The following is a 26,379-nucleotide window of genomic DNA, read 5'->3' as shown; positions in this document are numbered from 1 at the left end:
TAACGTTTACATATGAAAGCTAGATTACCGAACGTCCTGCAGGTACAAAGCGGAATTCTAGCAACGTTTAGAATGATTTCAATAAATAAACATTGCGTTTTGTAAGTTTGTCTGAAATAAACAATATTAACGAAATAAATAAAGCACTATTTTAACATTATGGGTTAGAAAATAAGGAAACTGAAAGACTATAAATCTATACAATATTTTACACATAATTATGAATATGAAAAAAAAAACTATAAATACCGTGATAGTCAATATTTATGTATATGTTCACAGATAATAAAAAAAAAAGGTTTTTTTTACGTAAAGCACACGAACAATTTCCGATGTTTTGCGGTGTTCATTTCAATAATTCAGAATACTGATCAACCTCAATTTATATGATATAATAATAGCGAATTTCCCCGTCGGTATTGATGAAGGATTTGGGACTAGTTGGTACGGAGTAACTCATCGCTCACGCGAACCAACCTCAACTCTTCAGTAAGTGGCTTATACGAGACTCCAGTATACTGCTACTGCAGTCCATTCGCTACTCTCTAAAAGAGACTACATCAAAATCGTATCGCAAATTAATAAACCGCAGGTTTGATTTTACACGTGATGAATAATATATTTTTTGAATTAGTTAAATGTTACTGTGAAAGTTTTTTTTTCAACGCGTATCAATAGTGGTGTATATTTTTTAATGTTTATAGTGTCTTGCGTGTGTATATACAGTATATTAGTGTACTATTAAGTTGTGTATTGTCACGAAATCGCTCTTTTCTTCTATAAAAATCAATAGACGATTTTTTTGGTCGGTCGAGTGATTATTGTCGCGTACTATCCGATTAGAGGTCCAAATTCGAATCCCGATCTGTCAGAAATCGATTTTCATTTTATGACGCAGTTTTTTGCGACTGGTTCAAAATTGCCTAGCAATTTTAATATTCGAGTAAAACGCAAGAACGCAGTAGTGTTTTATTTTTAACAATTAAAAAACTTTGCGATATTTTTCATGCCGCAGTCTTACTAAATAAATAGCGAGAAAAGTTTTTAGACATTACTACATATATTTTTTTTAAATCTTTATTTTTGAAGACGACCATACTTAAATGTATTTGAGTTACGTCCCAATCTTAGTACACAAATGTTTTTAACTTGGCTCAAATCTATATACTAGAAATTCTGTACAATCTCGCCTACATCAATGAAAGTTTCCAATTCAGGTCTTTTATTTCGCAAAATCCATCGCAGATTAAAGAATTAAAATTATATTGATGATCAATGTAACTATTCCATCACTACACTTCCATATTCCCATTTTAAAGAAGATCTCCTTAAAATATTTGTCGATTTTTGTAAGTCTTAAAAAAACCACGTTAATATTTTTTGTTCATGTATATTAAATAAAGTTAATTTGAAATCAAGCTCAGAATTATTAATGATGAAATATAATTTTATTTATATCTGTAGATGCTCGTACTATTCTCAAGCGATTTGTGATGATGCTTAATAAATTATGCATATCATTTAGTTGTCAGCTTTATTCGTGATTGTTCACATTAAAATTAAATAAAATATGGTCTTATTTCAGGAAATTCCACATAAGATAAATAAATATTAAACGGAGACTTCTTGCAAATACAAAACTTGTTTTCGACGGATATCATCGTGTTTTGATAAAATCCCAAAATAAAACCTGAAATAAAATTCAACAAGTTTATATAAATTTTGACGTAGATAACAAACTCGATTAGTGAATAAAACAAATATTTAAAATTATTTCAACAGAGAGGGAAAACATTTTGGAGAGGGGAATATTACAGGGCTTATGACCTGTCATTGGCTGGTTTAAGTGGCCACTTTACACACTGTGTAACATTCACCATTCTGCCCATGTTTGAACATCCACATTTTCTCAACTCTTCCATCTGTTGACTTTTGTGAAGTAAAAGAGCTGAAACCTTTATCACGTGGGTGAGATTCATCCGGCTGTACCAAATCACCTACTAGGCAACGCTTGAAAACAATTTCCCAACTCCCTAGGGAGAAAATCCAACCAGTCTGCAAGCATTTGGATATACACAAACATTGTTGAAAACAAATATTTGTTATTATTCTTAATTATTTTAACAAAATCTTATGTTAATTGTAAAACAAAGTTTGTGGATGATCTATTTAAATAATATCGTGCTGCGTTTACGCTGTGGTGTTCATTGTGAAAGTGGTCGGTAAACAAGGCGAATTATTTCTGCCTAAATGGAAACAAATGTTTCGCTATCTGGGCACGTGGTATGTGGAGAAGTCACATAAATAAAGCATCACATGTGAAATCGAAATCAGCTGATGAGCTTGCCGAGGGACGGGCGACCTAAAGTTGCCCGTGACGTAAGAATATATTTGAAATCCTTCAAAAGAGAGGTAAGTGACAATAATTGTTTGTTTTTTACCCGCGGTAGATAATACCAAAAACTAAGGGTTTTCACCTGCTTGGGTCCACTGTTTTGGACTACAAGAGTCGAGGTCAAGAGGCTGAATTACTGCGAAAAATCACATATCGTCATCGCGCCGGCAATACCTCTTCCTTAATTTCTCCTCCTTTCCTTTTTCCTCTTTCCTCTTTTTTCCTTTTTCCCATTGAGTAATAGTTTTGATTTAAGGTAATTTATAAACAAATACGTTTATTTCTATTTTTATATATCATTGCTTTGTAATCTTTTTTTCTATTGAATATGTTCTGCAACTTGAATTATAAAAATAAAACTTTTTTTTTATTGGTTGGTTGGAATAAAATTGCCATTTGGCAATAAGCCCGCCAATGTACAAATAACATTATGTACAAAAAGTTTCATGAAAATAAAAATAAAATAATAAAATAACTGTTATGATTTTTATTTTATTAGTATTTTTAATTTCTCATTAAGATTACACAATTTTGTTTTAAAATTGTGCAATATACATTGCAACAATACGAACAAATCAATATTTTATAAATTTTTGCTATTTCAAATATACCGCGTTATCATTATTTTTATTATTTTTACCGAAGTATTTTAAGTATAAAAATCGCATAGTAATAATACACAGTTACAACACAGTATTTAATAAACAAATATAATATTTAATAAAATAGTACAATGTATAAAACAACTGTGTAACGTATTACATAAATACTCGTACATATAAAGATATATTATTATTACAATATTTTATAATTTTGTAATAGAACAGTGTAATGTTAAATGTATTTAAGTTCATGTTTATAAGAGGCATTTGTGCAGTGTACAGTGTACACTAATAAAACAAGTAAATAAATAAAATTAAAACAAACATTTTTTCCAAACAAAATTATGAATATTTCCTTTTTGTTATCAATTAAAAAAATCTTTTTAAAATAAGCCATCATTAGAAGGTACATTGTTTGATTAATCTTTTAATATTTACGACAAATAATATGGCGGTACAGTACAGAACGGAACACAGATTAACCTAAAGCTTTTTATTTAGTTTCCAATGTTAATATTTGTTTGTCCGGGAGATGCAGTTCTGTGTGTAAAATAAAACCAGGGTTGAAGAGTGTTTTCGACACGATAGCTTCTTTCAGGTAAAAATACTGAAAAACGAAATCGATTGGAGAAATAATGTTCGCCTCGTTGTGTAGTGGTTGGCGCGTTCACCTTCCACGCTTAAGTTTCAAGGTTCGATTCCTTGGAAGATCATTAAAAATGTGTTTACAAGGTGGTTTTACACGACAATATTACATTGTCCCTGGACTAGCGTAAGACGGATTACCTTAACTTCCCGTCACAGATGATCGAAATATGCTGTATTTATATTTATTAATGCCGTCTTCCACGAATCATTGGGTTCGGATAATGTTCGATGAATACAAATAAGTTCTTCCAACCAGCAAGTTCAAATAGTGAAGTGATTTTAGGTGGAAGTTAAATTGATATATATATATCATATATATATACATATATATTATGTACTACCTTAGCCAAGATGATCCACTGGTCATCACCAGTTTCTTTGTTTCTAAGGCATCACTAATACGCGTCGTAGAGGCAACGTAATGTATTTATTTTAGATATTTGTACAAATAAAATTTGAACACCTAGTTATATCTTAGCTAATAAACAATGTTATATATAAAAATAATTTGAAAACCAAAACATTTTTTTTTTATTTTATTTTATTTTATAAGGTAACTCAACAAAGATGCATACTAGAAAACATAAATTTGAAAGCATTCGTCGATACAATTTTACATACATATATATCTTAAATTATAGAATTACACAAAATAGATTTATTTATTGAGATGTTATACATGTTTTTGAATATTTTTAATATTTTTTTTATACAGGATACAATGCAATAAAAATCAAGCTGTACGTGTGTACTTATTGAATAAGATTTATTCCTAAGAGATTATTTGCAAAACCTGAGAGAGTATCATAAAAAATGACAATTTTATTGTTTTGGCATTATATATTGTATTCCCGACACATGCGGGCCGTAGGTGTGTGGTATGTAGCATTATTTGAAAACAAAGGCAGTTTAAATATTTCCCGATGTCTGAGTGTTCACAATCCCGCATTTATTTGTATTTTATTTAGGAGGTTAGTATCTACTTTATAGTTTAATATTTTATGCAGAAATTTTATATCGAAAACAACACGGCGTTTTATCCGATAATAAAAATGAAAAAGAGTTAAAAGTTGCTCGTAATTTGATTTGAATTTAATTGTTATAAAATCTAGATGCTTTCCGATGACACTATATATTTTTATATGGATGTTTGTTTTTAACAAAAATCATCGCCATCCCACGAAACGATGCGATAGACCCAGCATCCCTAATTTCTTTTGGCGACTCATTAAACATCTCAAGTCCTTTATGATACAGATTGTTTTGAGTTGCCTGGATTCTTGATATTGAATTTCGATACTAAGCTGAACATCACAAAACATGTATTCGGGCAATTATCAATGAGACACCAGTATTATTTTAATAAATTTCGTGTTGTTTATTTACAACAGCATCACTCATTTTCTAACATCTAGCTTTAAGGGTGTCAAGATAGACTATTTATATATTTTATTTATTTATTCTTTTACAAAGTCTACATTATTTATAGTTGTCACGCCCTTAACATAATTTTACTTTTATAATTTATTATAATAACACTACAAATTACACGTTTGTTACCTATTTGGACTGATCCATCTCTATATAAACGATAATAAATTATAGTATCCCATTAAGGATTAATAGAAAAACACATAATAATGAGTGTAAAGTGCGTTAAACCAGCCGACGACAGCTCATAAGCCCTGAAAATGCATAGATTTCCACATAAGTGATGTCCCATCTCTGTTGCAATCAATTTATTTTTAAAACATTTAAGTTTGTAAGTGAAAATTCTTGATGTAAGTTCAATGTAATTTATTATATAAATAAAAGACGAGTGATACTTTAATCCACAGATTTGGAATATCCAGTGACCGGTTTCATCGCTTTCGCGACATCTTCGAGACTGGTATCTTTACCTCTGTTTTGTATAAATACATTGAACTCCTTAATAAAGATACCAGTCTCAAAGATGTCACGAAAGCGATGAAACCGGTCAGTGGATATTCCAAATTTGTGGATTAAAGTATCACTTGTCTTTTATTTATATAATAAATTTATTTTTATGTTCCTAACCGTGTCAACATCTGTTTTTATGCCCGTTCAATTCGTCACAAAACTTTTAATTCTTTGGGATAAATCTTCCGACTATTCGTAGATCTCTTCGCCAATAACACGGTGTAAGATTGAAATGGATTAACATGGGTTAGCTTGAAGTCTTATGATCGTGTTTTTGAATATATCGTTTACCATTATTTTATTGCCCTTTTGTATTTGCTTCACAGTTTTATGTTCTTTTTGTTTAGTTTCTTGTAAATATGTTTCTTCATATAACTGTTGTAATCGACTTAAGCCGTATATATGTATAATAATTAAATATATTCCCAAATAATTCCCACATATCGATTGAGATATCTAAGAATAATTGTTTTCCCCCTGTCTGTTGAGATATTGGCCTCTCTAAAAAATGACAATATTTTTAAATAATAAGCGTAATTTCTTAAACATAAAATCACTAAATTTTCACCTTAATTAAAGGTATATAAGTTCAAACAATATAATCCTACACAAAAATCATCCAGTGCGTTCGAATGTTTAATAAGCCTTATTTTTTATTTAATTTTGTTTGTGTTAGTAGGCACACTAGAATATTTTATTTGAAAACGTTATTTTACTGGCTACTCATAAGCAAAGTTTATTAAAGATTTTGATGGAATTTACCTACTTATTTACAGCATAAATAAAGACATATTTTCAAAATAAAACCGGTATTTTATATGTTTTTCTTTATTTTTATAGTGCATTGAACGACATTGATCCATTTTTTTAATTTACAACCAAAACCTATTGTTTATTAACGGGTAACGTATGGGTTTTTTTATTTTCTATGGGAGTTGTACTTTTATTGACCTCGCTCATAATGTAGAAGGTTTATATATCATAAGTGAAATTTGTTTCCTGGCTATCTTTATCGTAGTGTTAAGAAACGTATGGGCTTTTAGTAGCTGGTTTATAAGAACTTCAAAAGTACATACTTTATGTGACATAATTCGCATTCCAATTATTCATAATGATATTTTGTTATTCTACAGTTACCTTTATATAAAAACCTAAACACTGAAATATGTTTGGTCGTTATTATGGTACTGAATGTAGATAATGATGTAGGATATAATTATTGACACGACCTGTGAAAAGAAAAATAAATAAATGGATATCCAAAATAACTACAAATACTATAGATTTAAATAATTAAATAAAAAATTATACCAAAATTCCACACGAGACATGGTCAAAATAAGTTTGTTTTCAAAGGAAAAAAAAGTTATAATAATTTCCCTAATGACCTAAAAACTATTGAAACTTTTAAAATCATTATATATCAGTAAAAATCCTATTTTAATTGGGATAATGGTATTATTATTTTTAATTTTTCTTTTTATTTCGTATATTTTCTTATTTTTTTCACAATATGACTTTAAATTACTAAATAAATATAACAGTGTAAGTCACTCTCCAAGCACAAAAGATAGTCGTTTTTTTGGAAAGTTACAGTTGTATAATTAACTAAAATTATAAAAGTGGATTGTAATTGAAAAAAAATATAATTTATCATTTATTTAATTATACTAATTAATAAAAAATTAAAACGAAACCGTTTGTTGCACTAATTATTTATTAGTGATTCTATTTTTTTAATCAGCAATATTTTATTGTTCCTGGACTGGCGTCTGATAAAAAACCTTACCTTCCATTTAACGAAAAAGATCAAGATACGCTGCGATTGGGGTAGGTACGAATGCAGTACCCTATACACCGAAAAATGATGATATCTCCCTTAAATAATTTTACCTACACGTTGGAGAATTTAATTAATTAAGGTAGTCAATTAAAAAAATAATACAAAAACTTTTTTATTTATTTGTACATGTTGTGTTCACATATACAGTAGGCGCTTTCTTAACCGGCGCCGCTTTAACCGGACTCCATTTAATCCATTACAATGGCCTACAGGCCTACTTTAAAAAAATAATTGGAGTGATGTGTGGCTTTTTCATGTACATATTTTTTACAGCTTGTGAAATGTTCATTTTTAATGTGTGAGTTTCTAATTCAGAATAAAAGTTCTGTTTTCTTGGTGTTTTGAAAAATTGTTTTTTTTTCTTCCTTGCGAAACTATTTTTTTTATGTGTTTTTCCCTACCTTCTCTTTAACCAGCTTTTTCGCTATCCGGCCCTGGGTCGTTCCCGTCAAGGCCGGTTAAGAGAGCATCCACTGTAATTGATGAACAATATGTAAACATAAAAGTTTTGATTAGTATATCAATGTCGTATGTATTGTTTATTGTTTGTGAACCATAATAAATAAAATAAATAAATGACAATTTAAGTTTAACAATAAATTGCAATTCAATACTTACTCCATAAAATGACGACAGATCTACAGGAAACAACCCAAAAATTGTAATTTTTGCCTTTTGCTGCCACAATTGAAGACTGCATATTGACATCTGAAATTATTTTTTTACCTCATTTCCTGAATAGCTTGAAGAAGTGTATAAAAATTTAACACGTAATAAATTAAATCAAAGTTAGAAGATTTTCTAAAAAAATCTAAAATTAAAACACAATTTTAAAGCTTAGCCTTAAGCTTTTGGTTTGAGCGATGTAAGAAAATGGTTTTACATCTCAAGGAAAATAAACGCTATATTTTTTAAATATAAATAATATTTTTAAAACCATTTATTTTGGTATGATTTTATATTTTATCGTTAATAATTTTCAATGGATACGAATTGTATTTAAGAGAAAACAAAAACATCTATACTTACAATGCGTTTTGATTTAAAATCACACGCCCTTAAAGTTACCTTGTTGAATATTTCTCCACAGCGTTCAGCCTAAAAAGGTTAACATAGTTTACTAATGTTATATATGTCATCGCCAGATAGTGAAATCACCCTGAGCGGCTGGGCTGTTTATTAAATGGCAGCATTCAACTGAATGGCTAGCCCTTTCGTTGAATGAATTAAGATAACTCAACGTTCAACGTTCAACGTTGGCTGATTGCAAGCTAGCTCCTTGGAAACGACGGGCTAGAAACGGACAAAAAGCCGCCCGCTTAGGTTAGCATAGTTTGGGTTAAGCTTAATAATAAAAACAACACTTTTTTTCTTAACTTTTCAAGTTAAGTTGAGGATTAATAATTGAGTTCAATTAAGAATTAAGTTAAGCAAATAAACTATTTTTATTTTACAATTAAACTTAACCCAACCTGTGTATCCTAATCTAACTAAATTTATATAACCAAATACGAATTTTATAAAATTCATTACAACGATAAGTCTTGTGCTCCATTTGAATCTAATGCCTACATGCTCTTTTGGGGAAATTAAGAGTGAGTTGTAGTAAACCAGAAATTAATACAAACGATAACAAACCTTTTTGAATATTTGTCCGCCTAAGTCGCATTGAAAGTACAACCACCGCAGAAGTAACATGTCTCGCAACAGTATTGCGAAAACAAAATATACATCAACATTTTCAAAATTTTGTTCATATTTTAAATACAGTTTAAACAAATCCATTGTCACGACAAGAAACAGCGAAAACAGTTGTAAGAACATTGGCAAAGAGTAGAGAATGTTATAGATGTCTGTAAGATCGCACAAAGCTCTATGAATTTGAGATAGTTCTTTAGCCATAGTTGCCTTCCGCTTACAGTCATCACTACAAGAGTACTTCGTCATATGGACAGGAAAATAAAAAGAATCATGGGATAATTTTTCGATTAAATTCCCGAGCTTATTGAAGCGAACTAAAAGCGACATCTCGAAAAAACTGAACTTAATAATTACGAGGGCCGATTGAGCCATAGAAATATAGGCCAAGAATACAAACAGTGCCAAATAGAGGCTTTTGGGTTCAACGCGCACAAAATAAAAGTAGCACTCGTGTAGAAATACAAAAAAATGTATTATCAATATGAAGTTTAAATAAGATTTTGCAAATCCGCGATAGTTGATCTCTTCTCCATAGCGAATCAAAGTCTTATCAACAGTAAAAATAGTCTGAAAAATATTTTGTAATTTTTTATGTTGGAGAACGACATTGATAACAAAAGATGATTGTAGTAAAATACCCGATATGTAACCTGCTGTCAAAAATATAATTGATTCGAAACTACCAGGATTATCGTAATAATAGCACAAGGTTTCTCTCCTTCCTATTTCTGATAAAATAAACACAATTATCATGAAGCAGGAGCTGTATACGCGCAAAAGCAAAGGGCTTTTTGTAACTATAGTCCCATCACACTCCAGTTGGATGGTTACTGGGCACAGACCGAATACTCTGAATAGGCTGCAGTGCCGTAAAATATTACTGCACATGTACATGTTTCCCTTCGTCCAAGACATTTTTAATAATACTAAATAAAACATACAGAGCTCTTTCTATATAACGATTATGTTATTCTGTTATTAAGCTGAGAAAATGGAATGATTAATGACACAGTTTATCGAAAAAACTTATTTTGATGGCCTGAAAAATTACTATAAAATAATTTGATTAGTAAGTGCGTTTGTATCGTTAATATAATGAATGTTTGTTGCGTAATTAAAGTTTTTATATTTACGTAGATATTGGTATATATTTTTGAATGGGCAGATGACGTATGGACGTTAGGCCATCAATCCCCCGTCCCCGCAAGAACAATAACAGCTAATAAAGACAAGGAATAGGAGAAACCGAATGTTAAAAAAATATTTTTTCTAGATCACATGATTGATAAATTGATTAAATACCTTTCCAAACTAGGTTCATGATGTTAACCACGAATTCTCAGTTATACATTTATTTGTATTTAGCAACTCTTCGTGAGTACCCAATATTTTATTGTAAAGTATGTAGCTCTATGCATTTCATTGTACCGTCTTCTTCCTGGCACTATCCCAACTCATTGCCTGGGTATGTTTTTGGGGTCGGGTCTCGTTCTTAGGCTCAATGATGCCCATATCAGACTTCGGGGTACCCTGTCAAAAGCCCTTTCTAGGTTTATAAATACCAAGTGTAGGTCTATTTGACATCTCGATATTTTTCGCCTAGAATTCTGACTGTTAGTTGACTTTCCTATAGTTGACTTTCCCGACACAAAGCCACATTGGTTGTCGTGAATATTGTCAATATTCCTTGTTCGGGTATTGATAATCATCTCGTATACTTTCATAGTGCGGGGCGTTAGCTTCATCCCTTTATATTTGTCTCACTTTCTGGAGTCTGGAGATCTCTCTTATATTTGCTGTATTGGCATCACAATCATTCTTCGCATACCAAAAACAAATATTTTTTGTATTAAAATCACCCCGCACATTTATACAAATTTTACTCTGCAAATACGGTGTGAAAATTTACATTGAAGATTACAAAAAATACAACTTTATCATTTAAAAAAAAAGAGAGATTTATCAAGTCTTGTTTCGTATGCAGACTAGTGTGACATCACAGCCACACAAGAGACAGGACAGAGGGAGTGCAAGATAGTTGGAACGATAACCTGGCAAGGACGTACAGTGGATGCCGCCATGGATAGGGGATTTAAATGCTAATGTGGAAAACGACAGCATGCACAAGCCAACCATATAAATAATATAAATATGTGATCTCTACAATGATAGTCATGACAATGGTAACAGATTGATATACTTTGCAGCCTTCCATAGTGTTGGGGAGAAAACTAAATTGATCAATATTTCGTTTATTAAATAATACATTCTGTAAAGAACACATTTAAATTACTAACAACTTCTTTCCGATGATTTGGCGGGTTAAAATAATAGTTTACAAAGAACGCTTTATTGGTTAATTTTGTATACAGACTAGCAATTTCGGATGTTATTGTTCTGCTTTGCAACATGTTTATTTCAAAAGTGTCGTATAGGTATCGTGAATTATTGTTTTATGCCCTTTTAAATGTTGTCTACCGAAGTTGAGATATTTATTTTACTGTGTATACTTTCTACCCTTGAATTTTTTTGTATATAATATTTTAAAGAATCGGACATTTGTCCTATACTTAAGTGTTAAGATCCTAGTTTAGTTTATTGTTTTTTGTCCTAAGATGTCACATATAATTTAATTTATTGAGGAAGAGAAATCTTGTAATTGTTTGAAAAGGTTTCAAAAATATTTTGTTTGGCACTAATATATCAGCATTATTTTTTGTAGAATGCAATTAAAATAGGTTATGGAAAGCTTGTGAGAGAGGAACAAGCTTCAGTCTTCATCTTGAAGTCTGCAAGTGCGCTTGTAGAATTGCTGACGGAAAGTCAGACCGTAGCAGGCGAGGAGTGTATGCATCCTCGAGTGTTACGTGTATTAGGTAAATGTGGTTACCTACGTAGTAATTTTTTAGTCTTCTTCTTGAAGTCTGCAAATGCGCTTGTAGAGTTGCTGACGGAAATTGCTGTCAGAATTGCTGTCAGACCATAGCAGGCGAGGAGTGTACGCATCTTCTAGTGTTACGTGTATTAGGTAAATGTGTTTACCTATTGATAAGACATTGACATTGATAAGTGAGCCTCTAGAGACGATGACGGAAGGTCCTAAGTGACAGGCGAGGCTTGTACGCATCCTCGAGTGTTACGAGATACGAGTGTGAGGGTGTGATTGACCCTGTGGTTTTATTTGAGCTCATTTGTGTGTTTAATGACTATGTGCCCGCTCAACTTTTTCAGACTTTTTCAGACTTTTTTCTATTGTGATTTATGTGACATTGTGGAATTTAAGTAATAAATAGTATTTTGAAGAAACTGTGTCTTTTCCCTCGTTCGCATGTTACCCGAGATTGACGAGACAGTCGAAGCGAGAACCCTGCACCAGTTTACGTAAACAATACATAGCATGATCCATAGCATTAGAAGTACACTATTCCCACATAAATCAATTCATAAAGCTATTTGGAAATCACCAGATAGAGTGAACTGTAACTAGATAAATCATATATTATTGAATGGCAGATATATTTATTTATGTGTTGTCTGCATTACTTTACGGGCTGTTTAACCCATCACGTAATGCACATTATGTATACTAATATATTATAACTTAGCCAATCATTTTTCAAATCTCCTAGACTGTAGTATTGATTCAGACCATTGATCAATAGGATAAGAGTCAGAATATCGATAGCCAAGATGCACAAATCATCAAAATCCACTAAATTACTAAAGAACCATGATATGCGTTATAAGGATCAAGAAAATCTTAAGTAGACAAACAAAACCAAAAGCCCAATAATGTATAGAAGGAATGCCAAGGTGTTATTAAAAGAGCTGCAATCGAAATACTTGAATATGTTGATTTGAAAAGAAGGTTCAACTATGAATGTGAAGAGGTAATACAAAGGAAGAATAAGTTATATCTCAAACAGCAGCAATGAAATGCCAGATGCACGTCTGATGAATATAAACAGAGAAGAAGATATGAAAAACAGGATCACAAAAGAAAAAAGAAACAAAAGGAACAGCTTCAAATCAGCAAATTAGAAAATCTCAATTCCCAGAAGAAATGCAGACGATAAATCAACAGCTAAAAGAGTACAGACCATGAGTAACTGCATGAAAAAGCAAAGATGGCAAAATATGAAATGACAATTTGGATATATTAAAGCGTTAGGCCCAGCATTTTAAAGACCTCTTAAATAATAATAGCAGTATTAATAATAATTACAGGTGCCGTGGCGCACTTGGTTAGACGTCAAACTGGCGTCGCGGGTTCGATTCCCGTCAGTTGCAAGAAAAAAATCCAAGAAAGATTTTTGTCTCAATTGGTCAGGGTGTTGTGGTGTATTTTTCATTACCTTCATCCATATCCCCTCTATCTCACGTGCTAACAAGCCTCAAAATAGAGACTAAGCGGATTATTCCTTGAAGGAAGATGAGAATATACATCCTTAAAGTATAACAGAAATTAAAACAGCCTTAAAATATCCTTAAAACCACCAATCTCCCGGTTATGGCGGTATCCCAAGTGAGTTGCTCAAATACGGAAGAGTTGAATTAGTTACTATGTTGTAAAATATTGTTGAGAAGGCATAGAATCTTAAAACTATGCCTAACGATTGGAAGAATTGGAATTATATGCCTACTTCATAAGAAGGGTTATGTGATGGAGTGCACTTACTATGGCTGTATTACCCAATATATCTTATTAAGTCTTTGCCAGCGTTCTATGCTCCAGATTACTACCATACGCAAAAAACCTGGTAGGTCAATATCTAATCAGATTTTACCCAGGAAGATCCACTGCAGATCAATTATTAACTCTCCGCCAAATATTGGAAAAAACCCTAGAGTATACGAGGTGTGGCAGAAAAGTAATGAGACAGATTTTTTTATTTACAAAATGTTTTATTTTTTTCAAACATCAATGTTATCCCCTTCAAAGTAGTTCCCTTGGGCAACTACACACTGATGGAGACGTTGTTCTCACTGTTGGTAGCAGCGCTGGGAGTCTTCAACCGGTATGGTCTTTAGCATGTCTGTTACACTCTTTTGAATATTTTCTTAAGTCCCGAAATGACGTCTTTTGAGGACATTTTTCAGTTTAGGGAAAAGGAAGAAGTCACAGGGGCTGAGGTCAGGTGAATAGGGGAGCTGGGGAACCACAGGAATACCTTTGGAGGTCAAAAATTCTGTTATGGGGAGGGCAGTGTGACATAGGGCGTTGTCATGATGGAGCATCCATTTGCCTGCAATGTCTGGTCTCACGCGAATGACCCCTTTCTGAGCCTTTCAAGGACGTCTTTATAAAAAACTTGGTTTACAGTTTGTCCTGGAGGAACAAATTCTTAATGGACGATTTCCCTTCCATCAAAAAAACAAATCAGCATCGATTTGATTTTCGATTTGCTCATTCGAGCTTTTTTTGGTCGAGGAGAGTTTGCAGTGTGCCATTCCTCACTTTGCTTCTTGGTCTCAGGATCGTATTAAAAAATCCATGATTCATCACCTGTGATCACACGACTAAAGAAATCTTGCTCATCAGCGATTCTGTTAAGAAAATCAAGACACTTGTTTTTTCGAATCTCCTTCTGCTCAATTGTGAGGTTTTTCGGCACCATCTTGGCACAGATCTTTCTCATGTGCAAATGTTCAGTCAAAGTTTGATAAACGGTAAAACGGTTTATTTTTTATTGTTCACTCCACATTCTTAATGTTAACCGACGGTCTGATCTCACAAGAGTGTTCACACGTTCGATTTTTTCGTCGGTTTTCGAAGTTGAAGGCCTCCCTGAACGATGTTAGTTTTCAACGTGTTCTCTACCTTCCAAAAATAATTTGTGATACCGAAAAACCTGTGCTCGGGATAAAAAATGTTCCCTATAGGCCTGTTTTAACTTTTCAAACGTCACACTTGCCGATTCTCCAAGCTTAACACAAAATTTAATGGCACAACGTTGCTCCAAATTTTCCATTTTGCGTGACACACAACCAAAACACAACTTCACTAATAGCAGCCACAAAAATCACGTGGTTAACGTAAGGGGTTGAAACTCGCACTGGGCTATGGGAGGTTACTGATACACGTGCTCTATAAAGGGCAACAACGCAGTGTTGCCAGTCTTATTACTTTTCTGCCACACCTCGTTTATGTATATTTTTATTAACAATGTTCAATTACATATTATCGACGAAAATACTGCACATTTTCACACAAAATATTCACATTTTTGTTACAAAATCAATTTTGCTTTGTAATGTTATCTTTCTTACAAAATTCCAGTGGAAATTTTTTAAATCGTACCTAGCGCCTTTGAAATATAAAAAAATCCATTGATGTAAGTAAAATATAAAAAAAAACAAGTAATATTAAAAAAAAAAAGCTTTTAATATAATTCAAGAACTTAATAAGAATTAAATTTACTCATTTCTTTGAAATGGCTCATTAAATTTTGTAAAAAAGTTTTTTTTTTTAAATTTTGGAATATAAAAATATACTGTTATTAAATTGATTTGACATCTTAATCTAAAGTTGAAATCAATAAATTTTCCGTATTTTTTTTTTCAATAATAATTTCTCGTGTGATAAATCTTTTGATTAAATTTTATTGAGGTAGATATTTATAAAAAAAATGAGCGATAATTCCCAAGACATGTTCTCTTTTGAAGATCTTAAATTATCTCGTAAAGGCGGTATGTGCATAATTCCGATTGTCATAAAATTGTACAAAAAATCAGATTCTTCTCTGGGGGTCTTCATCGACAGCCCTCAATCGTCCAAGGACTTTGTAATAAAAAATGGAAACTCTAAGTATAATAAAGAAGCCTCTGGTTCTAAAGAATTGAGTAAGGGTAAATATAAAAATGAGAATAAGTCAGAAAAGAGTTTAATTAAAAGTACAGCTAGCTTAAGAAATGAAGATAGGAAAAAAAGCAAGTTCCTCAATAAAACTATTCGAAAGGACGCAGATGGGGAAATTTTAGATGGTGAATCGAGTGAAGAAATCTTTACAGTGTGTCCAAGCATCGACAGCAAAGGTTAGTAGTATTTATCCTTTAAATTATTTAGATATATTTTTAGTATTCTGTACAACCTTTTTTTTAAAACAAAAATCATATTGATATACCTGTATTACAACAAAGAAAAACAAAGTTCCTAACCATATTAAGGGACCCACTCATATGCAAACTGATCATCGATTATGTAGCTATTGACCAAGTTGTGTAGTTCTTTTACATTGGTGTAAAGATCTCCAGCAACAATGACCTATATGGCGAAGGACCAGCACAAACTGATTAGAGACCATGTGGACCACATGGAAGACACGAGGCTTGGGAAAATCATTAAGTCTGAAAACCCCTGCAGCAGAAGACTACCAGGAAGGCTGCCAAAGGGATGGAAGGACAGCTGGATATCAAAGTCATACAACAAAGTTTCATAAGGTCAAAAACAAACCTTTGGGAGTACCCCTCCAGTAGTTTCTTTGCATAGTGCTGACCAACTGCTTTTTCCCAGAGCGCTACATATATTTAAAATGATTATATTTGTGAATTTCTAATTAAATAAATTTAACTATCAACCAAATTTCATATGTATAACTTTTATAGAATGCCTAAACTCCCAACCTTATAGGGGCCCGAAACAACTAACAATTGATTTTTGACAATAGGTGTCTCGCAAGAGTTTTGAGAGTACTCTAGTTTGAGCAAAAAATAATAAAGACAATCAGGTTTTTAATTGCCCTGGACGTCCTCTGTTGATGTTGTCAGCTAGAGAGTGAAGAAAAAATTAGGAAATTAGTGAATATTATAAATTCACGATAAGTTATGCGATTTTATTGCGTTGTTATTCTATTTTAATATTTTTAAAATTTATGGTATAAACTCAACAAAATCTTTTGATCGAAAATTTTTATCTTTTCTGTTTCCCATAGGTAAACTTTACTCTTCAATTCCTGAAATCAGTAAAGATGATTCCAAAGTCTCATGTGTCAGTTCAAATAAATTAACTCAAACATCTATAGCTGTGTTGAAAAAATTGGATGTTTTGAGAAGTAAAAGTGTTTTGGATTTTCAAGAGAATGTTGTAGAGGTGTGTTCCCTTATTCCAATGCTTTAATACAAATCATCGGCCTATGAATCATTTTACAATATGCTGTTTCAGAATGCAAGTAGTATTCTATTTGCAAAATGATGTATCTAATATATCATTGTGCAAATAGAGATGATAGATGTATATATGTATAATAGACGTATCTAGTATAGAAATATACAAGTCACCATATTTGACTAGTCTCATCGGAAAGTTCTGGGATGGGGAGAAGTAGTATTTAGAAATGTTTTTCTTACATTTTATATGGTGTGTTTTCAGAAGAAATGCTTGTTGGCCATACTTTTCTAATGATTTTACTGTTTTTAAATCGTTTTGCTCTTTTATGCATATGTAGAACTTCAAGCAAGTCATTTAAAAATTAACCTTATAAGTACTACAATATTTATTCTTTACTCCCTGGCAGAAGTCGATTTCTTTTATCGGTCCACTAGGCCGACATCAACGATATTACACTTTCCGCTTTAGCGTTTTGGGCAGGGATTAAAAATAAATAAATGTTTGCATAATTTTAATAATTATTATTGACAAAAATAAATCCACTTTTCTTCCACAGAACCTATCGACTTCTACTCTATCAAGGCGAGTTCAACTTCCATGAAGTCCTTTGGATACATAAATTACTGAAAGCATTTGCCACCCAATTTACTCATTACTTATAAGGATAATAATAAATTTTTTTTTTCATTCATAGTCAGTAGATACGGCCGTGGAAGATTTTCGTTAGTCAACAACGTTGCTGCAGCGTGCAAGTTTAAATCGGAACATTATAGGTTTTGTTGGGAGGGCTCAATAACTATGACAGTCCTGATATATCTGGACGGATAGAAATGCTACAAATGAATCATATTTCTCCATACTACATTTTTGAAAATCTAGTATTCTGACACTTAGAATAAACTCTCTTCAATCCGTGCCTCATGTCTGAGGATGGTGATTACACCTGACTCCAGGCATGGCTCGTCTGTGGACAGTCTCCCGCCATCTGGAACGGTCTTGTGCTCTTCTATAGGCATTCGTCAGTGATGATTCTGATAACTCAGTGACTGTACCGCTCCATCTTGTCGGTTGACGTCCACGCGACCTTGTCCCTTCGACACTTCCCAGGAGAATAGTTTTCTCCAAACTATCAGAATCTCCCCTGGAAATATGCCCAAAGAACTGCAGGATTCTTTTCTCGCACATGGATATCAATCTTTCTCCTGTGTCCAGTTCCTGGAGAATAGATGCATTCGTACGTCTGGCCGTCCACGGAATCCGCAGCACTCGCCGCCAACACCACATCTCGAAAGCTTCGATTTTTTTCTTTTCAGATTCCCTCAGTGTCCAACACTCCACACCATACATGAACACTGAGAAAACCAAGGCCTTCACCAGTCTCTTTTTGGTGTTAATGGTTATACTGCGATTCTTCCAGATCTTCAACAGCCGACTCATAGCACTTTTGGCAATACCAACACGTCGCCGTATTTCACCTTCACACCCACCGCCATCGCTAATGAGAGAACCTAGATAAATGAAATTGTTGACTCTTTCTAAGTTGCGCAGTAAGGATAATGGCGCTTCTTTATTAGCTCGATCAATGATCATAAGCTTAGTTTTGCTAATAAGCTTAGTTTTGCGAGACTTAGGATAAACTAATGAACTTTCATTAAATTGAATAAACATAATTCATAAAAATTATTCTATCACAAGCTTAGCTCTGTATCTTTCGACTTGTGAGAATTGAATTGTAATCAATGGAATCATTAATATGATTCCTAGATTACATAACAAATTTCTTAAAATAAGCGTTGAAACATTATTTAAATTAATACTTCTATATATTCCTCCAACGATATGCCTTTATACATTATTTTCGTCTGTGCTAAAGCATGCAAGTAAAAAATATCGACGCTGGAAAAAAAAGTTACTAAGTGACATGTAGTATTTTTGTGTTTTTTTTTTAAAATTAATAAATAATCTCTCACGACACACGTATTGTTATAGCTAGATTCCTACATAATTGAAATAAACATTTTAAGCACAAAATTATTCATTGATTTTAAAAAACCAATCTTCAATTGACTCTTACGTAAAATTGCTACATGTTGCTTGGTACCTTTTTCCGTTCCAGCGTTGATATATTTTTATAAAACAAAGATATATAATAAAACAATTAAAAATAACTAATATTGTCATTTCTAATAACTTAATTTAAAAAAAAAAAATCATTTGAGTGACTTATATGGAACTAGCGGGTAATTTAGGGTCTATTTAATTGTGTTCACATGGCAAAATATAACGATCAAAAATTTGAACACTATTTTTGATATACTACTGCTACTACTACCATCACTCCATTTTTCCGTAGGGGTAGGCAAAGAGAATGAACAGTCACACACATCTATCCTGGCATACATTTCTAGCTTCTTCCACATTCATACATCTTGTCATTCATGCCCTTCGGTTCTGTCTGCTTTTGACATGACCAGACTTAAGATTTTGGTTTATGCGATCATGCCACGTCGTCCTTGGTCGTCCTCGTCTTACGTTACCGTTCATTCTCACCAAATATACCGGTTTTACAATTCTTTCATCATCTATTTTTTTCTACAAGCCCAAACCATCTCATAGGCCCTTTCTTAATCTTATTAATTATACCTGACTCAGATATACACTCTCGCCTGATTTAATCATTCGTAATCCTGTCATACATTGATTTACTACACATTAATCCAAGAGATCGCATTTCGACCGTGTTCACTCAGCTTTCATCCTTCCTTTGCCAGTTCCATGGGTCACTTCCATACATAAGTGTTGGAACTAAAATTCCGCCGTGCACTGCCAGTTTAGCTTCAATTGGCATATTTTTACTAGCAATTATTTTGTTATCCGCATTCACTCTCCTTTCAACATCTTTTTTTACTCTTCCATCTCTTGAAAATATGCTTCCCAGATACACAAATTCTTCTACTTGTTCAAGACATTTGTTGTTGACATTTATTATGCAATCAGGAGCCTCACTTCCCTTTTCAAATACCATCACTTTTGATTTACGTTTATTCATCACCAATTCGCTCTACAGGCATACATCATTCATTCTAGAGACTATTTATTGCAAATCCTCCTTGCTGCTTGCTAAAAGAACTACATCATTAACATACAACAAGCAGCTTACTGAAAAATTATACACTTTTGCTCCAATACCCATACTTTCTATCTCTTTCATACATTTCTCCATGTATAAATTAAACTACCATGGTGACATTACACAATGTTAATCCCATTAACTTTTATATAAAACTAGCGAATTAGAAAATGAATACGGAGAATACTCTGGTTATGATAGTCTCCATCTAAAATGGCTCAGCCTGTTCTAAGGTATAAGTTTATTGTTTACTCCATACTTTTCCAACACGCCGCACATTTTCATTCTATCTACTTTATCATACACTTTTTGCAAATCAACAAATGTGCAGAATAGTTTCTGACTATTTGCCAAAAACCTCTCCATTAGCATTCGTAGCTCAAAAATTTGATCCGTGCATACACATCCACTCATAAAATATTCCCATACAATATTCCCATACAGTTTACTGACAGAACTCCGAAGACTGATTGCCTTATAGTTTCCACACTTCGCTCGAGATTCCTTGGTCTTATATAAAGGCATGACAACTACCCTCCCCAATCCAAAGGCGTATGCCCTACTTCTAGGCAAAGATTGAAAAGTCTGAACAGCTATGTGTCCATGATCTCTATGATCTATGTTAGAATATTTCATTTTCTAAATTCAAAACAAACATATAAAAATATAAGAAGATGTACGCGACTTTTTTGGTCAATATAACTGCTTTTGTGATTTAATATTTATATACCTAAAACTTTCAAAAGGATTGTCAATATAAAACAATACCTTGGAAACCTTCAACTACGTTACCACGTTTCAGATTCAAGAAAAACCCAAAGATGTATCCAAGGATTCATCGTTACACATCGAAATCAGAGGAAGTGATATAATTCTTTCCAAATATAATTTTATAGAGGAATCAGAAACTGATACTGAAAGCGAAGCTTCACATTATGTTTCAACATTTTACGAATCACAAATGCAAGCACTTCATAAGAAACTGAAAGATCTCAAATATCATTTACAGGAATCCAAATGCCCAAGAATAAGATGTGAGTTAACATTAATGAAAAATATTGTTTTCAATATTTATAAAATATGTGAGTTTTGGTTAATTTCTGTGCACGTAAGAAAGTTTTTAACCTGTACTTTTATGTAGTAAATTTTTAAAAACATATTTCAATTTCTTTTTTAGAGTATCACTTAACTGGCATGACCAAACCTTATGTACTATGTAGATAAGTACTACATAGTCAAAACTTCCTATGCTTTGACAACAAGGGTCTTCCACATTGCAATCCGATGAGTGTCTTCGCCATATTGATCTTCTAAATGTTCATTCCAATATCATATTCATTATCTTTTTTTTTTTTGTTGGAGGTTTTATTTGTCTGTACTCTTTTGTAAAAAAAAATTAGTAACAATAATGTCTGAGCACCCAATTGGGACAATTATTATTTATTTTTTTATATTTTATAATGTAAAATAATATTATATTATAAATTAGTATTTATTTTTTTGGATAAAGACTCTGAATTGTTTTACTAATATTAGTAAGGCTAATATTTTGAACAATGTATTTTTATTTATTAATTAGTGCAATTACAGTCAACGTATTACGATTTGAACATATTTAGACTTTCAAAATACTTACAAATCATGTCTACCTCTAGAAAAACAACTGAAACCTAAAATAAATCATTCTTCAAGTTTACTGTCTTGTGTAGTAGAATAATGAATTAACATTAATTTAAGATAAAACTTCTTTCATTACTTAGGTCGAAGAAATTTGGAGAAATTAACTAACCAAGTTATGAAAAATAATGGAAATTATATAGATTTTATAGTTAACCGGGATAAAATCTCACCTTATAAGAGTGAGGATGAAAAAAAACATTCATATTAATTAGAATGAGGTAAATATTTATTAATAAAAACATATTCTTTTTTATTATTGTTATAAAAAACATTTTTCACTTTGTGGTATGACATTTTTCACTTATTTGTTTATAAATTTGTATAAACCACTTTAATTTTTTAAAATTATACTTCGACCGGTTTCGAGGTTACTACCTAATCGTTAGGAATTTAACTAACTTATAATTTTATTTTATTATATAAATAGCAACGCGTGTAATTATAAGTTAGTTAAATTTCGGACGATGAGGTAGTAACTTCGAGACCGGTCGAAGTGTAATTAAAAAAATTAAAGTGGTTTATACTAATTTATAATCAAGTGTATTCTTTTTTAGTAAATTTCTACTCACAAGGCCAAGTACTTATTCAATTAAAACCTCCTTGGAAATCAAACAATGTTTTAGGCATTTCTTTCCGAAGGGTTCTTCTTTTATAACTGAAGAGTGGTTTTTCAGAGTCCTCAGTTAAAATTTTAGAATTTTAAAGTAAAAAGGTAATAAGTAATTACAATTAAAAGCTGCAACCAGCAAGAAAATTTGTTCACCAACCATCACTAAATCCGATACCATAAGGCTTTAAAATTTCAAATGTTTTCTCAAATGCCCTAAAAATCCTTATTTCAATAAGAATGTTGATGGCAAATCACCAAACTATATTTAAATGATCTGATTGCAAGACTCGCATCTAAAATAAATTTGACATGCTCTATAAAAAAATCACTTGATCTGAAAAAAACTGACAAAACACAAATAACTGTTTTTCTTTATACAATATTTTTTGCTTCAGTCACTTTGCAAAATCACTCTTCAAATATAAATGTATCAAGTAGGGGCATAATAACTTTCACAAAAATTAAACAAACAAATGAGAATAAAATAAACGATAGACAAACATCTGTCATTGTCATTTGAGACTTAAATTTTAGTATTACAGGATTATGATTTTATGGAATAAATAGCTTTATTGCTTCAATGAAATTGGATTTTAGTTTATTTACTGAATAAATTAATTTAAATAAATACAGTTTGAACTTTGCTTAGGAACACCGATTTCTGCATTTTTACATTATCATAATTTTAAAATGTTTAATATTTAACTTCCACGTGACCTGGTAGTGAAAATATTTACTTTTATGATACAAGCATAGAATAAATTATATGGATGTAAGTAATGAAAATATATTGTTTTACAAGATTATGTTTTTGACTTAGAATATCTTACTCTAACAGTTTAGATTATAAAGAATATGCATTTTATTTATTGAAATGAAAATGCAATTCTACTAAGAAATATGAATAGAAAATTGACAAATTAATGAAACTTGTGTATTGATATTTTAGGCTTTCCTAAAAAAACTGAAGGATGAAATTACAAGGGCAAAATGAATACTGAATTAAAAACTCCATGGATTTTTTTAGAGAAAAACAGTTCAACAAATTTAGAGGAAAACATTATGAATTCTATATTAATAAATGAAAGCATTATGCAGTCAAGTGAGAAAATTTGTTTGAAAAGGGAAACAATTAAAAATTCATGTAATACTAAAAAAAACTTGAAAAAGGTTAAAATAAAACATATAAATCATAACAAAAAGTTGAACTGTGATTTAGACTATTCGATCAATGAAGATTTAGAAAATGATCTTTATTTAGAAACAATTTGTTCTTCTTTTAATAAAGCAATTACTGATCTCGAATGGATTGTAAAAAAGAGTAATTATAAAACTAACTCAAATATTGAAAAACATGTAACTGAATATTATAAAAATACGGAAAAACTTGCACCCATAAATATAAATCTGGAATATATTGGAATATCTGATATTGAATGTCTTTTCACAAATAATAACTCAAAAACTAATGAAAACGAACAGAAATTGTTGAAAAACATACATCTTGAAAGAATCATGCCAGAATACATACCCAATGAAATTACTATGTATATTTTAGGGTTCATAGAAAAATCACTTTGTAAAAAGTTGGATGAAATATTGATAGAACACAACGAGCAAGATTGTCTCAATTCTCATATAACAATTTCAGCAGAATCTAATTTAAATTACTTCAATGATGATTGCATAATGATGACTCCAATAATGAATACCCATAACTCACTTCTTGAAATAGAGATAAGCAATGTAAATAAGCAACAATCAGCTTCAGTAATATCTAAAAAAACAAGTACGGATTGCATTAGCAGACCACCATTCCCCGATACATGCATTGAATGTATTACAGATAATTATGTAATAGCTTCATGCAAATCCAACGGCGAATCCCGAGTTAAAGACGGATTCATAGAAAACACCAATATAAACTACTCTTCTGACAATGAGTGTATTTGCAAATTAGAGGGAGAAAGTATGATAGATTTAAAAGGATTTGTCAAAATGTTGAAGGAACTAGATGATTTGATAGAAATAAGTTCTACAACGGGAGATATTATGAAGACCTTACCTACAAATAACGGCGGAAAATTTATTAACTCTTTAAGAAAAGGAGAAATAATACCATTTCTCAAAAATACTAGCAAATATGAAATTTTCCAATATGTTTGTTTTATTCTCATCCATTTTACCGTAAAAAATTGGAAGCTACAATGTTTTAGTATAATATGAATACATTGATTTTGACTTCTAAAACAACTATTAATGTGAAGATGTCTTTTTTTATCAGTTCATTTCAGTTTAACATTGAATTTTTTAAAAATTATCTTTATCAAACAATTGTATTGTAACAAGTCCAGATTTGTATTTTTTTAAATTGGAAATATAAGGTACTACACAAAACTACTACATCATATTATATTATTTTACATCAATTGTAATTTAGTTTAGGGATTAAATTTTTAGTTGCTAGAGACATAAAAAAGTGCGCAACATGTTAGTTAGTGCTTCCCTCCCATAACATCATATCCCAGATAGACTTGTGTATTTTATTTTTTAGTTAAAAAAGAAATATTTGCGTTTTATGATTTACTCAAATATTGAATTTTGAGAGCCATTTTCAACGAGTTGTAAATAACTCACTATTAGAAAATGGGAATCGAGTTGGGGTAGAGTGGGATTTGAACCATGGACCTTTGGTCTGTGAGTCCGAGACACTAGCCACAGGACCACAACCCGATCAAGTTATGTTCTTAAGATAAAACGTGTAACACTAATAAAGTTTTGTATAATAATTCAGGTGGATTAATAATACAGTTCCTTATGTGAAATAGAACCAGATTCCTGGATGAGTAGTTTCAACTCAATGGCTGCTCTCGAGGAAAAATCCTGAATTATTTTTTTATTTTTATTTTTTATTGATAGCATACTTACAATTGATTACAGAGACACAGTTTATAGTGACATGACCAGGAATGACCAACACCTGTGAACTTGCCCGACTCAATAGAAAATCGTGTTGAGTTGGAATTAATAAGGAAATAGAGTGAAGATAGGTCCACCTTGTAGCGTGGTGGTCTGTGTGTTTGCCAATCATACTTGAGGTTCTGGATTTGATTCCTGGGAAGGTCGACATTAAATATGAATTACAAGGATGTTTCTACGCAGTAATATTTCATGTTCTTGGACTGGCGCTTGAAGCGCAAAGCTGATCACCTTACCTTCATGCTACAGATGATTGATATACACTGTATTTAATGTACTGTAGTACCCTGTGCACCATCGGATGTGGACAGGGGCACGATGATGATATTGAGTTAATTTATGAACCATAAACATATGATTTAAAAATATTACAAAAACGAAACCATAAAAGAATTACAAAACCATAAAATAATAATGTACGAAACGTATGTCGAAATAATATAATCTGAGCACATCAAATATCTGTATTTGGACTCAATGTGATTCCGAGTCAGCATCAAACCAAGAGCATCATGTCTCAATTTTTAAAGTATTAAAATAACTATTAGAGTGGAGAAAATGGCGTAATATATATTTGATGATATTTTCATTTACCTCATCAAATTCACCCTATTATCGGCATGTAAATGCTAATATTTTTTATAAAGATTACTACATTAAATCTAAGATAAAATTAATTCCGATACTTACTGGACTAGTGGAGAAATGCGATATGTTCTGGAATATAATATACCTTCACCAAA

The 26,379-nt window shown here is 31.6% G+C and overlaps 1 protein-coding gene and 1 long non-coding RNA gene across 5 annotated transcripts; one reads left to right on the top strand and one right to left on the bottom strand.

The window, feature by feature from the left end:
• Positions 1-6,796: 6,796 nt before the first annotated feature.
• Positions 6,797-8,106, bottom strand: LOC148272386 (uncharacterized). The gene is made up of 3 exons (XR_015824855.1): positions 8,048-8,106; positions 7,831-7,902; positions 6,797-6,815 (listed from the first exon to the last, which is right to left on the bottom strand). It is a non-coding gene; the product is annotated as an uncharacterized LOC148272386 (long non-coding RNA).
• A 7,104-nt stretch (positions 8,107-15,210) lies between these two features.
• LOC148272385 (uncharacterized) lies at positions 15,211-25,058 on the top strand. Of its 4 annotated transcripts, XR_015824857.1 has the most exons (6): positions 15,211-16,165; positions 17,062-17,219; positions 21,170-21,401; positions 22,128-22,265; positions 22,602-23,429; positions 23,607-25,058. XR_015824857.1 is itself a non-coding variant. In XM_088240110.1 (5 exons), exons 1-4 carry the CDS (start codon positions 15,760-15,762, stop codon positions 22,253-22,255), a joined length of 924 nt encoding a protein of 307 aa, XP_088096236.1. In that variant the 5' UTR covers positions 15,211-15,759; the 3' UTR covers positions 22,256-22,265; positions 23,607-25,058. The 4 variants fall into 4 exon arrangements, 2 of the variants coding, with proteins under 2 accessions (XP_088096236.1, XP_088096237.1); XM_088240110.1 differs by lacking the exon at positions 22,602-23,429; XR_015824858.1 differs by lacking the exons at positions 22,128-22,265; positions 22,602-23,429; positions 23,607-25,058 and adding an exon at positions 21,545-22,110 and having other exon boundaries at positions 21,170-21,449.
• The last annotated feature ends 1,321 nt before the right edge of the window (positions 25,059-26,379 follow it).

This window comes from Micrasema longulum, unplaced genomic scaffold (assembly GCF_059751315.1).
Source record: "Micrasema longulum isolate JH-2025_06_02 unplaced genomic scaffold, ASM5975131v1 h1tg002345l, whole genome shotgun sequence".
In the NCBI taxonomy this organism is placed as follows: domain Eukaryota; kingdom Metazoa; phylum Arthropoda; class Insecta; order Trichoptera; family Brachycentridae; genus Micrasema; species Micrasema longulum.
The sequence above is the reverse complement of the archived record's forward strand: the minus strand, read 5'-3'. Positions and strand labels throughout refer to the sequence as shown.